Source organism: Diadema antillarum, unplaced genomic scaffold (genome assembly GCF_040938485.1).
Source record: "Diadema antillarum isolate AM-2024a unplaced genomic scaffold, OU_Dant_1.0 scf00000090, whole genome shotgun sequence".
In the NCBI taxonomy this organism is placed as follows: domain Eukaryota; kingdom Metazoa; phylum Echinodermata; class Echinoidea; order Diadematoida; family Diadematidae; genus Diadema; species Diadema antillarum.
The window spans coordinates 1,066,035-1,079,969 of NW_027270979.1; the positions used below are offsets into that span (position 1 = coordinate 1,066,035).

At 39.6% G+C, this 13,935-nt stretch overlaps 1 protein-coding gene across 1 annotated transcript; it reads left to right on the forward strand.

The window, feature by feature from the left end:
- Positions 1-3,098: 3,098 nt before the first annotated feature.
- LOC139718147 (COMM domain-containing protein 6-like) lies at positions 3,099-13,935 on the forward strand. The gene is made up of 6 exons (XM_071629631.1): positions 3,099-3,214; positions 5,505-5,629; positions 6,881-6,957; positions 8,608-8,719; positions 11,538-11,744; positions 13,742-13,935. Exons 1-6 carry the CDS (start codon positions 3,187-3,189, stop codon positions 13,790-13,792), a joined length of 600 nt encoding a protein of 199 aa, XP_071485732.1. The 5' UTR covers positions 3,099-3,186; the 3' UTR covers positions 13,793-13,935.

Sequence of the window (13,935 nt, forward strand, 5' to 3'; positions counted from 1 at the left end):
AAGCATGTGCATTCTTGAAAATTTGATGCTTCTACAATAATTGCAACCTGAGATATGGGTAAAAACGTGGCGGCCATTTTGAAATTCAATATGGCAGCCTACAAACTGTACAAAACAATCCATAATATCAGACTAAGATATATCAGAGTGTCTGATATCACAACGATGCATTTTGCACCAAATTTGAAGCTTCTACAATGCTCACTTTATGAAATATGGGTCAAAATACAGTTTGCTATGGCGGCCATTTTGAAATTCAAAATGGCGGCTGAAGTTGTGGTTGGAAAAAATGGAACCAAAGTTTTTTGGATTCAGCACCCCCAAATTGACAAAGTTAGCTAATAAAATCAATTTTGGCACAAAAATCTCACGGGATTACATAGTAGCCTCTACTATTACATCTGGGTAGTTTTCTGGGTAGTTTTATGACCCATGTACGGAACAATGATATCACACCGAAATTCAAGCTTGTGCAGCACACCTTCTACTGGTTTTGGTTCAGCTCTTGCTTAAACTTTATCATTATTGATGATACAAGTGTATATCCTGTTTGCTTCATCGAAACAGTAAGTGATGCTGTCACAAACACCGTGTAGTGTTTCACAAAGACTGCTCCATGGGTCCCCCAACTTACTGTATAATAGGCCTACTATGTTCGTCATAAAAAAAACTCCACACCTTGTAACACGTACAGGCGACTCCCGTTCTACTAGAAGTCCTCGGGACCGGCAGTTTTCTTTCGTTATATAGAAGTATGTTACCGGCCAGGGCCGGCGGTTTCTTCGGCTGACAAGCGAAAAAAAAACCACCAAAACAAACAAACAATGAGGATCTTTAGCGGAAAAAAACATAACCTAACCGCGATCACACTTCAAGATCTCTACCTAGGCCTATTTCTAGTGCCACTTACGTACTTCAGGGTTAAAAAATGTCGGGGCCCAAAGTGATGATACCTAAGTTGTATTCCTTTGTATGGTGCATAAAAAGCGTGGGGGCCCGAGCACTCACGGTCCCCATCCCCCGGGTCCGCCGGCCATGGATCTAATGTATGAATAGATGTATCATACCTGAATTACGTATACGGTTGACGCCCAGTAAGTTGAAAACTTGTAGAGGGCCATTCAAAGCATTCAATCCTGAGCCTGAGGAGATCCATGTGATGTACTGTATCCACGGGATTATCAGTTAATGCAATCTGGATTAAATTTATTATGCTTCTGCTTCCAGTGATCATTGAGCTTGGACTTGAAGCAATTCACTGATGTTGCCTCGACAGCATCTGCACAAAAGCTATTCCAAGTATTTACTTCTTTCTGACTGAAAGACTTCAACCTTTTACTAGTTCGACACCTTTCTTTATACAACTTAAACTTATGGCCGCGTGGAACATGGTCATTGATAACAAAGAGAACAGCAGGATCAAAGTCTTCCATATGATGCAAAATCTTTAACACTTGAATCATAAAATCTGAACGTTCACGTCGATAAATCCCCAAATACTTGAGTCTCTCAGAATATGACAACAATTTAACTTCCGATACCAACTTTGTTGCTCTCCTCTGAACTGATTCAAGCTTTTTTTTGCATCACTCTTTGAAAGTTCATTCAATACACAAGAGCAATATTCCAAGAGTGGTCTAACAAGGGCCTCATACAGTAGGACATACACTTCCCTAGTCTGATGAGTAAAAGTCTTTTTGATCAGATCAAGAACTTTATTCGCCTTTGCAGATACTTTGTGTACATGAAGAATAAAATTGAGGTCAGGAGAAAAGTACACCCCGAGATCCTTTTCCTCTTTGACTGTCTCAATAACCGCAACATTATCATTCTTGTCATTTGAATACATCTGATATTGACACCGAGGATTTCTACGAACATGGTGCATAACACGACATTTCTCGTGACTGAATTTGAGCTGCTATATCCGGGACCAGACCTCTAGTTTGTGGATGGTATCCTGCAGTAACTGTGTATCACCGGGATCACTAATTGACTGCCAGCATTTGGCATCGTCTGCAAACAATCTCATATTACAGTCGACATCTTCAGAAATATCATTCACAAATATTAGGAACAGTACGGGGCCTAGAACACTTCCCTGTGGAACACCACTATATACGGACTGCCCTTCACGAAGAAGCCATACCACGGCCAATAACCCGTTGCATCCTATCACAGAGAAAACCCTCAATCCAGCTCAACACATTCTCATCGATGCCGAGATGTTTTAGCTTGAGGAGAAATCTCCTATGGGGTACACGATCAGCCTTTGAGAAGTCTAAATAAAGTACATCAAAACTGTCACCATTGTCAAGGACTCTTGACCACTGTTCCATGCAATCCATGCAATCAAAAGATATGAAAGACATGAATGTTTATTTCGTTGTAATGAAACTGTCGTTGTAATGGTGTTCGTTGAAACAAGAGTGCACTGAACACACATAGAGCATTCTGATCCTGTTTCATTCATTTACCACGCACACACACACACACACACACACACACACACACGCACACACGCACGCACACACACACGCACACACACACACACACCCCGCCCCAGAAACCTCAACAACAAAGGCACGATCCTTATAGCAGGGCTCGACACTAGCGATGGCCCGGTGGCCCGGGGCCACCAAAAATGAAATTCGGGCTACCAAATTTTTAAAAAGGGCAAATTTGGTGGCCCGCCTCGGGCCATCAAATCTTTTCAAAAAGTTTCTTGAATGTCGAGCCGCCAAATTTTCAAAAAAGGCAATTTTGGTGGCCCGCCTCGGGCCACCAATTTTTTTTTTTTTAAAGTATGTCAATAAATTCGTAACTTTTTGCACCGGAAATACATAAATGCATGCAGTGAGTTAATTTTTTTATTGCTTCTTTTCGGGCCACCAAAAATTTGAAATTGATGAATTTGGTGGCCCCATCGGGCCACCAAAAAAAAAAAAAAAAAAAAAAGTTAGTGTGGAGCCCTGCTTATAGTGAAAGCAGGGAGGTGCTCTCCACCTGCTCAGTGAAAGGTAACCATACCCCACATACCACCAGTGTGTACGTACGTACGTGTGTGTACCCATCCATAGCTCCATAGTGTGCCTCTGTCCTCGGCGTTATTCATTTAGTGCATCGTCTGGGCTGGCAAAAGGGCACTGCTGGTTCTAATTAACGGTTAAAACTTCAGAAGCAGCCATGATTACAATGCAGTCAGTTCCAGACGGTAAGTGAAAGTGCAATTTGGAAGAGTGTTCAATCTCAGCGTTTATCTATTTGCAGTTATTAAGATATTTCTAACTTTTGACGCGAGTTTCCCAACTCAGTCCCACATACTAAATGTTGTGTCCCTACGCCCACTTATTAATGTGGTAATTTGTAGGAATGTGTAATTTCAGGACATTTCGTGGTCCTGGATTTGCATTATTTTGCAGGTGCGTTATGAAATGTTTCGTACTTGAAAATAAGCATACATGGTGGCAAACTGAGCTCTGTTTCCTGCCCTTTTGACATGATAGATGCTATTTCATGCCTTATAGCTGGTTTGCTTATTTGAATTGTGATAGATCTACAACGGCCACGGCACGGTGTATTGTTAATCTAATCATTGATATCATTGACATCATTGTCATTGACATTGATCATCACTGCACTGCACTGAAGCTGCTGCAGTAAATTATTTTGCAGGTGTTTGAATTTACTGTAAGTTTAACATTCTAAGCTGGAATTGAGCTAGGTAGGGACTCTTGATTCTACAAGAGTTGGTCATGTAAATTCAGTAAACTTATTTTTTATCGCATCAGCACTACCTTCATGCTAGGTGCTTGACAAAGACAAATGGTGTTGTTTCAATTGTCATTGAAACAGCAAAGCTCTTGTTCGACCGCATCGTGAATATGCATCTGCTGTCACAGATCCATACCAGGTCAAGTACATTCAGATGTTGGACAAAGTTCAAAGAAGGGCCGCTCGCTCTGTGGTCGATGACTACAGGCGGAAGTCCAGTGTTACCGCAATGCTGAAACATTTGGAGTGGGAAAGTCTAGCTGACAGACGACTCTATGCCAGTTTGAGCCAGTTCTACCTGATTCACAAGGGAGAATCCCTGGTTACATTAACCAAGCTTCAACTCAGAAATTCTAACCGCTCAAGTCGGCGTTTTACACCAGATGCCTACAATATAATTGAGTCCAGAACTGACAGATATTTGCACTCTTTTCTGCCCAGAACCATACAGGACTGGAATGCTCTTCCCTTTGCTATTACATCAATGCCATCTTTAGATAAATTCAAAGCCGCTTTAAATAAGTTGTAAGTCACATCTGCACCCAACCACAGCGTCATGGAGCATTCGTTCTTGTGCTGTGTATCCTTGATGATGATGGACAAAAATAGAATGCAGTGGGTCAGTGAACTCCCGTTATAACAAAGTCCTCAGGACCAGCAGTTCTCTTTCGTTACATCGAAATTTCGTATCCGAACAAGTAAAGAATTAAAAATAAAGGGAGGCTAATGTTGTCGTCTGAATATTTATTTTGTTGTACTTTGTAGCTGAAATTTCGTTATAACCATGTTCGTTATATTATGGGAGTGCATCGTATGTCTGATTTGTGCTTTGAATTTCCGGATGTATATGTACGTATGAATGTATCTCAAGTATATTACAAGAAACTAATATGTCCGTTCAATTTTGTTGGTGTCATAGTGTAAATGTGAATGTGATCTAACATGATTTTGATTTACAAGGTAGCAGGGAGAATAAAAGCAACAGCAAAGCACCCCCACCTTTAAAGGGATGGTACAGTATTGGTGGAGATGAAGATTTGGCTTTTAACTCTTTGCGAGATAACAAGAAAACACTTGTGAAATAGTACAGAGCATACCATTCTAAGAGGAATTCAAAGTTTATTTGATAAAGATTGGTTTTGGAATGGCTGAGATATCCAAAAACTAAGTAAAACAAAGCGATCGTAATAAAAGGTTGGTCCCACCGTTCATTAGGATTAGAACTCCCTCCTTAGCATGTGCTGGAATAGTGGTAGTAGAGAGAGCATGTGTTTACTGTGTGAAAGATGCTCTAGAGATTAAAGGGTGTGTACAGTTCTGGTCAAGGTGAGGATTTAGCTTTTAACATTTTGCAAGATATTCAGAAACCACTCTATGAGATGTCAAGGAGCATGCAATTCTAAGGGGTATCAAAAGTTTATTTGATGAAAATCGGTTTTGAAATGGCTGAGATATCCAAAAACAAGGTAAAACAAAGAGATCCTAATAAAGTTGTGGCATGTCGCCTTTTATTATTATCACTTTTTTCGATATCTCAGCAATATGAAAACCAATTTTTATCAAATAAACGTTGAATCCTTCTTCAAATTACATGCTCTTTCATATTTCATATGAGGTTTCTCATTATCTCACTTAAGAATGTTCAAAACATGAATCCCCACCCCAACCAGTACTGTACAGTCCCTTTAAATTGTAACGTGTACATATTTTTCTTTCATTCAAATTTACAGGTTACAGTGAGGCTGTAGCATATCTCAATTCCATGCCTCAAGATGTTGTTGCAGAGCTTTGTCAAGAAGTGTTAGCCTTTCTGACGTACAAGAAAGGAAGCTTGGAGTCTGCCCCATTTGTACCGGTAAGATGAGATTAGAAGTACTTTAATTCAATAAGAGTGAGATTGCATGAAGTTATACTTATAAATAAGCAGGGCATGATTAATGTAATGACCACTCTTCATCATAGGATCTGAGTAGTTGCAAAAAAACCCCAAACACCAACAACAATGACAACAACAACAACAACAACAACAACAACAACAACAACAACAACAACAACAACAACAACAACAACAACAACAACAACAACAACCCGAAACAGCTTTGCACACACAATTTCAGGTTTTCTTAATGAGTAAAAAAGAAAGAAAAAAAATCATCATTTCAACAGATTGTACACCTTATGGGTCATTGTCAATATAATGGTTAACAGTTACTGTCCATAGAAATGATGCTGTAACACATTGTTGTAGGGTTGGAAATTTTGCAAAAGCAGTATACTTACCTTCTTTTCAAGAAAACAAGCAAACTGACTAAACCTCAAACCAAACATTTCCATAAATACTCTTAATAGCAAGGCACTGGGATTTTAATGTGTTGCATCTTACTATTCATAATATATGAAACCACACAGATTTTATTTACTGCATGTAGTCTGAACAAGGTATAGCAACACTATCACTTAAGTTGCTGGGCCTTCAAGAACCATCCACTCGTAAGGGTACCTCAGACTCGACTCCTAAACCAAGTACCACAGTTTTTGTTTTGTTTTGTTTGTTTTGTTTTGTTTTTTGTGACTGAGGGGATGGATATACTCTTACCTGGTGCATGGGGTGCACGTAGGGACCCTCCTCATATTGCAGGAATCATCAAAACTTGAAGGATGCAAACTCTTAAGGAAGAAGAAGTACATGTTGTAGGAGCATAATGTTGCTGGGGTTAGAAGACATTGTATCTCAAATTTTGGTGAAAATCACTTGTTGGAATTAATTGTCACATTATCAGTTTAGCGATGTCCTGTCCAAATTCCTGCTGTCTTTTCCCCCAAAATGAAGCTACCACAGCATGTCAAAGGAAAGGCAATACCATATGTTAACTGTAGTTTGTTTTTGTTGTTTTTTTACTGCTGTGTGTTTTTCGCTGTCCTGTACATTTGCCATTTTTTGAGATACAAGAGTTTGTCAACCCAACTGCCATAAGAAGAACTTCATTCAATTTAGTGTGATATGATATCCCATATACGTGTATGTGTGAGTATATATAAATGTATATTGACTCGCATTACATCATTGTGCATTTGTTTTCTTTCTACATGAATCTCTTTGAGCTAGAAATTACAGGCAGCTGGGCTGGAAGCAAGCACAGAGTCAGTGAGAGGAGCTGCAAATGCATTGTCATATCTGTTCAGGTGAGAGGAGGATGAACGTTATTTCCCCGTGACACCCGTTGATCTTCAACCTTTGTCTTTGTGACCATTTAACATACAAAACTGTACTTGTCTTGGATATCATTACATGGAATACTGGAAAATATGTGTTCTGATATGAAGGCAATAATTATTTTTTAAAGTTCCATCCAGTAGAATTCTCATCATCTTTAGATCAAGTGATTTTCACCACTGTCAATTTTCCGTCCTTTCCATTGCCATTAAGCATCAAAATCATCAGAGTCTGGCTGTTTTCCACTGTAAGAAAGTTCACACCATAATGTTGCATGTGCATGAGCCAACATCACTCAGGCCAGTAGTTTAGTCTGCACATTGTGTACAGCACACAATTCAGTTGGACTTCTGGCGTTGTTGCACAAAAGTTTTTGGCGACAGCTGAGAAATGGTCATCAAAACACGAGTCAAATTGAGCCAAAAGTGACCTTAGCTTTCAATCCTAGCAGAATCTTTGTCAGGGCAAATTGACAAACCTAAATGCAAGTAAACACCAAGGAGCTTCAAACACACTTATACAGACTCCAGGCATGATTATGCCAACATAACTTGCACCATCTGGGACAGTCTGTGGACAAGGAACAGTGAAAACAAAAGGTGTAGGTTGGGTGTTTCAAGCAGGGAGCCAACAAGGTTAGAAGGGGGATTAAAATCAATGGAGTGAGCAAGCACAAAGGAATGGTAATGTAGGGCCACCAGCAGTGATTATCCCTGAGCTCATGGGTGGGCAAGCTGTGAAGGGTAAAGATGAACGGGGAGGCAACATCAAACAAGACCAGGAACAATACAATGATGGTAGGTATTTAACCCGTTGAGGACGGTTTGATTTTGCTACAACACGCATTTCCCATAGACACCTGCCCGAGTATACTCGGGACTCGTCCTCAACGGGTTAAAGGGGGAAAGAATAACACAATTAGTGAAGAGGGGATCCCAAACAGGTAGTGTAGAAAAGTCCAAGCACTGGTGAACAGAAGTATGGCAAAAACATAACAATTGGAGCCAGCTGGTGTAATTATGCATCATGCATAACATTGAAGAAAAAACAATTAAGCTTGCATACTTAGGATGACCCTTAACATACACTTGTATGGGAGCTGAATTTACCAGTATAGGAGCTTTTGTTTTTAGGAGAGGGTTTAGGTGCAAGGGAAAGTCAGACTTCATGTTTAAATTTTGTGATTTATTTTTTAATTGAAGCAAATTTTTAGATAGAAAAGCGATTGAAACAAAATGTAAGGGATATCATTTACAGCATAAAATATTATGTGCCATGGTTGTATTACAGATATCATTTGAGATATGGCTTCAGTGTCACAAGGACTGCCTTTCTCTGGCAGCTGTCTTGACCACACTGCTTCCTGGTAAATGTCATCTGCGGGGGAGAATTAAATGCATTGAACATGCCGTGTCCTTGGATGAACTCATATAGATGAATCAAAATATATTTGAGGGCACTGCCGATCGAGTCGAGTGAAGCCTCATCCACATCGTTAGAATAGATCTGAACTTGTATGTCATCTGCAACATATATCAACATCACCAGTGACCATTCCCAATTGACACATATGAATTCTTGTTTTTGTTTTTGTTTTTTTATTCTTATCGCCCACTCAGGTTGGCAGCGAGGAACCAAATCTCGGGAGAGGACTTAGGGAAGGAGTTGAGTGGTAGTCTAGCCTGGTCAGACTCAAACATTGCTGCAATCAAACATGTCTGGAATCAGCAGGTAGGCAGGATGCCTTGCATCGTGCATCCTCTGGGTAGTTGGGTAGTTCTGATTTCAGTTAGTGGTCATTGACAAACATAAGAATGGAGCAATAATGTGCATCAAGGAGTATTAAGCTTGCACTATTTTAAATTATAGGGGATGCAGTGGAGATTTTTGTCTGTTCTTCAGAATTCTAGTGACATTCATAAATATTCATCATTTTTAAGTGTTAGTTTTAATTAAGTAATTGGTTATCATTATCATTATTATTACTGTTTTGGCCCTTTTTTTAATGATACTTTCAGTTTCTGTAGTCTTATTGGTTTCCAAATATCTGGAGGGTATTATTTGAGATATCAAAACAGTGTAGGTAGCCTTTACTGACATACAAAAGTCATGGTCAGACATGCCAAACACCATGTTTTCTCGATCCTATGTGTTATTGGTCTCTTGAAATGCTCGTTCATTAGCACTTGTTAACTGCCCAGTACATAATTTAATGAGAAGTTAGTCAATAAAAACAGTTTGATATCATAAATCCTCACACATTGGGTGGATAAGTTATGGTGTGTCTCTACTGAGGGTACAGAAATTTTAAAGATATTCCTGGGCAGTTGATCAAGACATTTTATCCTTGTATACAATTGCTTGATATGTTCATATTGTGCTTCAGATCCTCTCTGTCTCAGTGTGCAAAAGTTGCTTTGAACAGGATTGCTTCTGCAAAAACCAAAGTCCAAAGAAAGAGGAAGTTTATGCTATGCAGTCTTTAAATTACCTTCATGTGGGTCATATTTGAATCTAGACTTCATATATTATAAATGTCACCAGAGGTAACGATATTCTCAAGCACCTTTTTTTCTCTAGAGTGCCCAGTTCTCTGTTGTGAGACTGCCGATAGCTGTTTTCTGCCCATAGTATTTCCTAGGACAGATAAAAGGTATTATTGTGCCATACGTATTTGAAAACTTGCAGAGACTCCAACACCAAGCACCTTTTCAACATGAGATTCTCTTGCCTGGACTCTCTAGCAAGCTGGAAACTCTGATCGCAAGAATATGTGTATAGTACTGTAAAAGGGGAAATTTTCACGATGTTGAAATTTCCGCGCATTTTGTGTAACCAGAAGCTAGCATGAAAATAAAAGCACACAAATATTTTTCTTTGCCATATGTGACCGTGCATCACAAAACCAACAAAAAGTCGCCACCCTTGATTTTACGTGAGGGCTCAAAAAAGGTTAAAAGGGTCAACTGAGTCAATCTTGAAGTTTTCATATTTTCTGAAAGAGCTATCCTTCTACATTTTTCTTTAGTTTGGTATCATAACATGAATGGGAAAGTGTTTTCAGCAGTTACTCTACAATCCTTTTGGGGGAGAGTAGAATGATCAGGTATGTCTTAGAGGCCCCTTTTCATGTCTTGAAATCCTTTGCACAATCTTCACGTTCAACTCTAATAACTTTTGAAAGGATAATGCTACTGCTTTGAATGTTGGCATCAATCATGGACAGAATGTGTTAATAGAACATGCTCAATTTCAGCCTAATCTGTTTAGCTTAATCTGCTAATCCCTTCATTGTTGTTGCTCAGGTGGCTTACATCCTGTGTTTTCTCTCTTTCTATGCACAGCTAGCACAGCTTGGTGAGGATTAAGCTCTTGAATTGACCCTGCACTTCAAAGCCTCTTTTCTCAGTTCACACTTTTCCAAAGGGTGTGTGCTTTCTTTCCAGTATTTAGGTTAGGGGAGCCCATTTGAATGGAGTAATACATCATTTTAATAATCTGTCCGTAACTAAAATTTCACATCTGGTGACCTTTTGTTGGTTTGTGATGCAGAGTCACATATATTCCAGTAGTTGATGTCTTGATTCTGCGGAATTAAAAACACGAGAAACTCTTCTTACCTGGCCAAGGGCAAAAAATTAGTCGCGCGAAAATATCCACTTTTACAGAAGTATGTGCTACCCTTGTGGCTAGGGTCAGACTCTAGGGTTATACTGTGCACTCCAGTTATAACGAACACAATAACAAAATTTTAAATTTACAAATTGAAATGCGGTGCCCCAAATTATCAAAGATATCTTTATACACGTAAGTTGTTTGGATATAATGAAATTTCGATAATTATAACCAAAGAAAACTGCCAGTCCCGAGGACTTTCTTATAATGGTAGTTGCCTGTAGAAGCTTTTGGGTGCTATCCTCCTGTTGTTTTTAGTCATATTTTGACAAACCTAAATGTTTGCGTTTGTTACATACTCAAAAAGATGCATCACTTTGGTGATCCCTCGCATTTATCCCCAAGTTGAATTATCCTTCGGGTTTATGCCAGGTTTAAGTGTGTCCGTGTGTGTCACACACAAACACAATGCTATAGCTTCTGACCATCCGAGCATTGAGAATTTAGGGTTTCTGGGACGACACTGAACTAGAGCTTTCCATAGCTCAGTCAGTAGAGCACCGGCCTAGCTCCTGAGGTCTCGGGTTCGAATCCCAATGGAATCCCATTTTCTTTGCCCATTTTTCCACTAATAAAACTAAAGTTAGGTAGAAAGCTAACTTTTAAGCCAGGAAAGAGTACATAGCTACAGTGGGAGAACTTCAAACTCGGGTTGGAGAGATGGAGATTTTGCAAAAATGGCCTCAAAGCTGGAGATCTTCTCTCACAAGTGGGAGAGTTGGAGTCTTAATACTTGATTTCAATGTAGTAATTAAAAGAGAGCCATAAAAGAAATGTTGAAGTTAAAGAATATCAAACTAGTTGGTGCAGTGCAGGTCATGTGCTTCCGTAATCAGTTGAGTTTTTGTTTTCCGTTGTGTGTTTGTTTTCCCAGGGAAGGTCACTGATGTCTCCAGAACTAGCGGACGTGGTACTCGGGGTGGGCAAACTCGTTGACCTGAAGTGGAAGCTAGGGGTAGCGATGAGCTCAAACAACTGCAGAAACCTCAACTCGCCATTCATCAGCATCAGTCTGAAGGTCGCCGACCCCTCCGGCCAGGTTCGGGAGAGGTCCTTTGAAATGACCGTGCCAGAATTTAGGGTAAGATGTTGCACTCACCCAACATGCCCCTTCCATATCTATATTCTCCCTCTTTAGTGTATTTTTTTCTGTCACTCTAGCTGTTTCTTTTTACACCACAGTAACATGTTTGCATCACTGTCCCATATGTACATTCTCTTGATAATGGCAAGAACATGCTTGCCAAAACATTGGGAATGGGTAGCCCTTTTCAGGGCCACATACATACCCAAGGAATAATATATGGTGCACCATCAAGCCTTCTACCACCCATCATCATCATCATTTATACATATAACCTGCATTTTATTCAACTTACTCATATATTCAATTTTTTATTTTTTAACTTTATTTTTTGGAAGGGATATCTGCCTTTTGTAGCTACCCAACAGGTACTGCTGCTCTGCTTCTCACATTATTCATTACCAGTGAGTGAATATTCATGAGGTATGATGAAATAAGTGATTTACAAAATGCATGTGGTGTAGATAGCTTCAGAGTACACTTCAGAGTGTGCCACAGAAAGGTGCTGGAGGGTATAATTATACTTCGGTTAATAGGATACTCTTTCTCACAAGCAGTGGCAGCTACAGTTGAACCATGCTTGTGCATACACACGTGTGTGTAACCAGGGCTGCACACTAACCCATTTTACTGGTCCGACCTGTCTGTTGGACCAGTACGTACCCAGTTTTTCAATCTTTTACTGGTCCTTTGCTGAAAAATTTACTGGGCCAGCAGCGATTTTTACTGGTCCTCAACCGTCGGACCAGTGCCAGTGTGCAGCATTGGTGTAACCTTCAGAAATCATGTGCTTGAGTGTGGAGTTCACATGTTGGCAAGCGCGTGTAAAACACGCACACACACACACACACACACACACACACAACTTTTCCCTTGTTTGCCTTGGGGGGAATTTTAAAGGAAGTGTCCAGTGTTAACAAGCATGAACTTGTCTGTAAACTTTGGCAGTAAATCAATTCAAATGACGAACTAAAAGAGAAAAGAAAAATGAGCAAAGGAAAGAGTGAAGGACGGGGCGCTGTGATCCACTTCCTTTCTGATGGGCTGGAATTGTAATTCTCTGTCATGCTGTTGGACTTCAGGGGTACAATATGATGGCAACTACTAGGCACAATCATGACAGCATTTGATGATAGGAATTTGTTTTTATATGCCCTGGTAACCAACCTTTCTCCATACATGTATCTATCAGCCAGATGTTTTTGATGTAGTGTCCATCAGCAAATATGGAACCATGGAATCTTTCATGCAACATGTTTATATAGAACTCATAGTCTAGTATCTGCTGTTAAAAGACAGAGATACGACAACCCAGTTCTGGATGTTGGCAAGCTGCACAGTCTGATGCTCCTAAACTACTGCAATCTACCTCCACCTCAATCACAAACAGAACATTTTTTGACTAACGGTAGTCAGTCAATAGTCAACACTCTACTAGATAGACTCTCGTTGCCTCCGTCTCGATGACTTGTCGAGGCATCTTTTGAAATGTGTGCATCTCCATCGCTGTCCCATGCATATTAACTGTAGAACCAGAAATTTTCGTGTGCATGAAACTTTCACCAATTTCCTGAGCTAAGATTCCCAAAATTAAAATGCATGCGAAAGTTTTTTTTTCCCCCTACAAAATGTATTGAATGCCAATGGCAATTAGAGAAAGTTTCAAGTAAAAACAAACAAACAAACAAACAAAAAAAACCAAAAAAAAAAAACTGTTGGCTTCAATTTGCAAAACTTTCATGTCATGAATGCTTCTGGTTTTACAGTACAGTACAAATGTAAGTTGCAGTTATGACAGAACTCCTTTGCTAGTGTTTATTGTGCCATTCTAATGTTTCAGGTTTGAGTGTATAATTGGGTCAGAGCTAAAAGATTGATCAGAATTTGACTTAAATGGATCTGTTTGCCATATTTCTTTGCCATTCTAGTATGTGTGTTGTGAAGTGGTGTGATTTAATAATGATGTTCACCCTTTTCATCTGTTGTTTTGGCAGAATTTTTCCAGGCAGCTGAAAGAAATGGCGGCCGTGCTGGAGACAGTATAACCCCGGAGGACAACACCCACTATTTTGCAACGTTTCCACCACACAAGAACTTTATTATACACAATTGTTCTCTCAGAGTCTTGAGGATTGTTTATATTTTCATTATGGACATGTAATAAAAGCCAGAAAATAATGTTCTTTCT

Bases quoted from the DNA above. Each gene is read 5' to 3' on its own strand.
- LOC139718147 (XM_071629631.1), top strand. From the start codon at position 3,187: ATGATTACAATGCAGTCAGTTCCAGACG. The intron at 5,630-6,880 runs GTAAGATGAGAT...TCTTTGAGCTAG, and splicing joins AGTCTGCCCCATTTGTACCG to AAATTACAGGCAGCTGGGCT. The intron at 6,958-8,607 runs GTGAGAGGAGGA...TCGCCCACTCAG, and splicing joins GCATTGTCATATCTGTTCAG to GTTGGCAGCGAGGAACCAAA.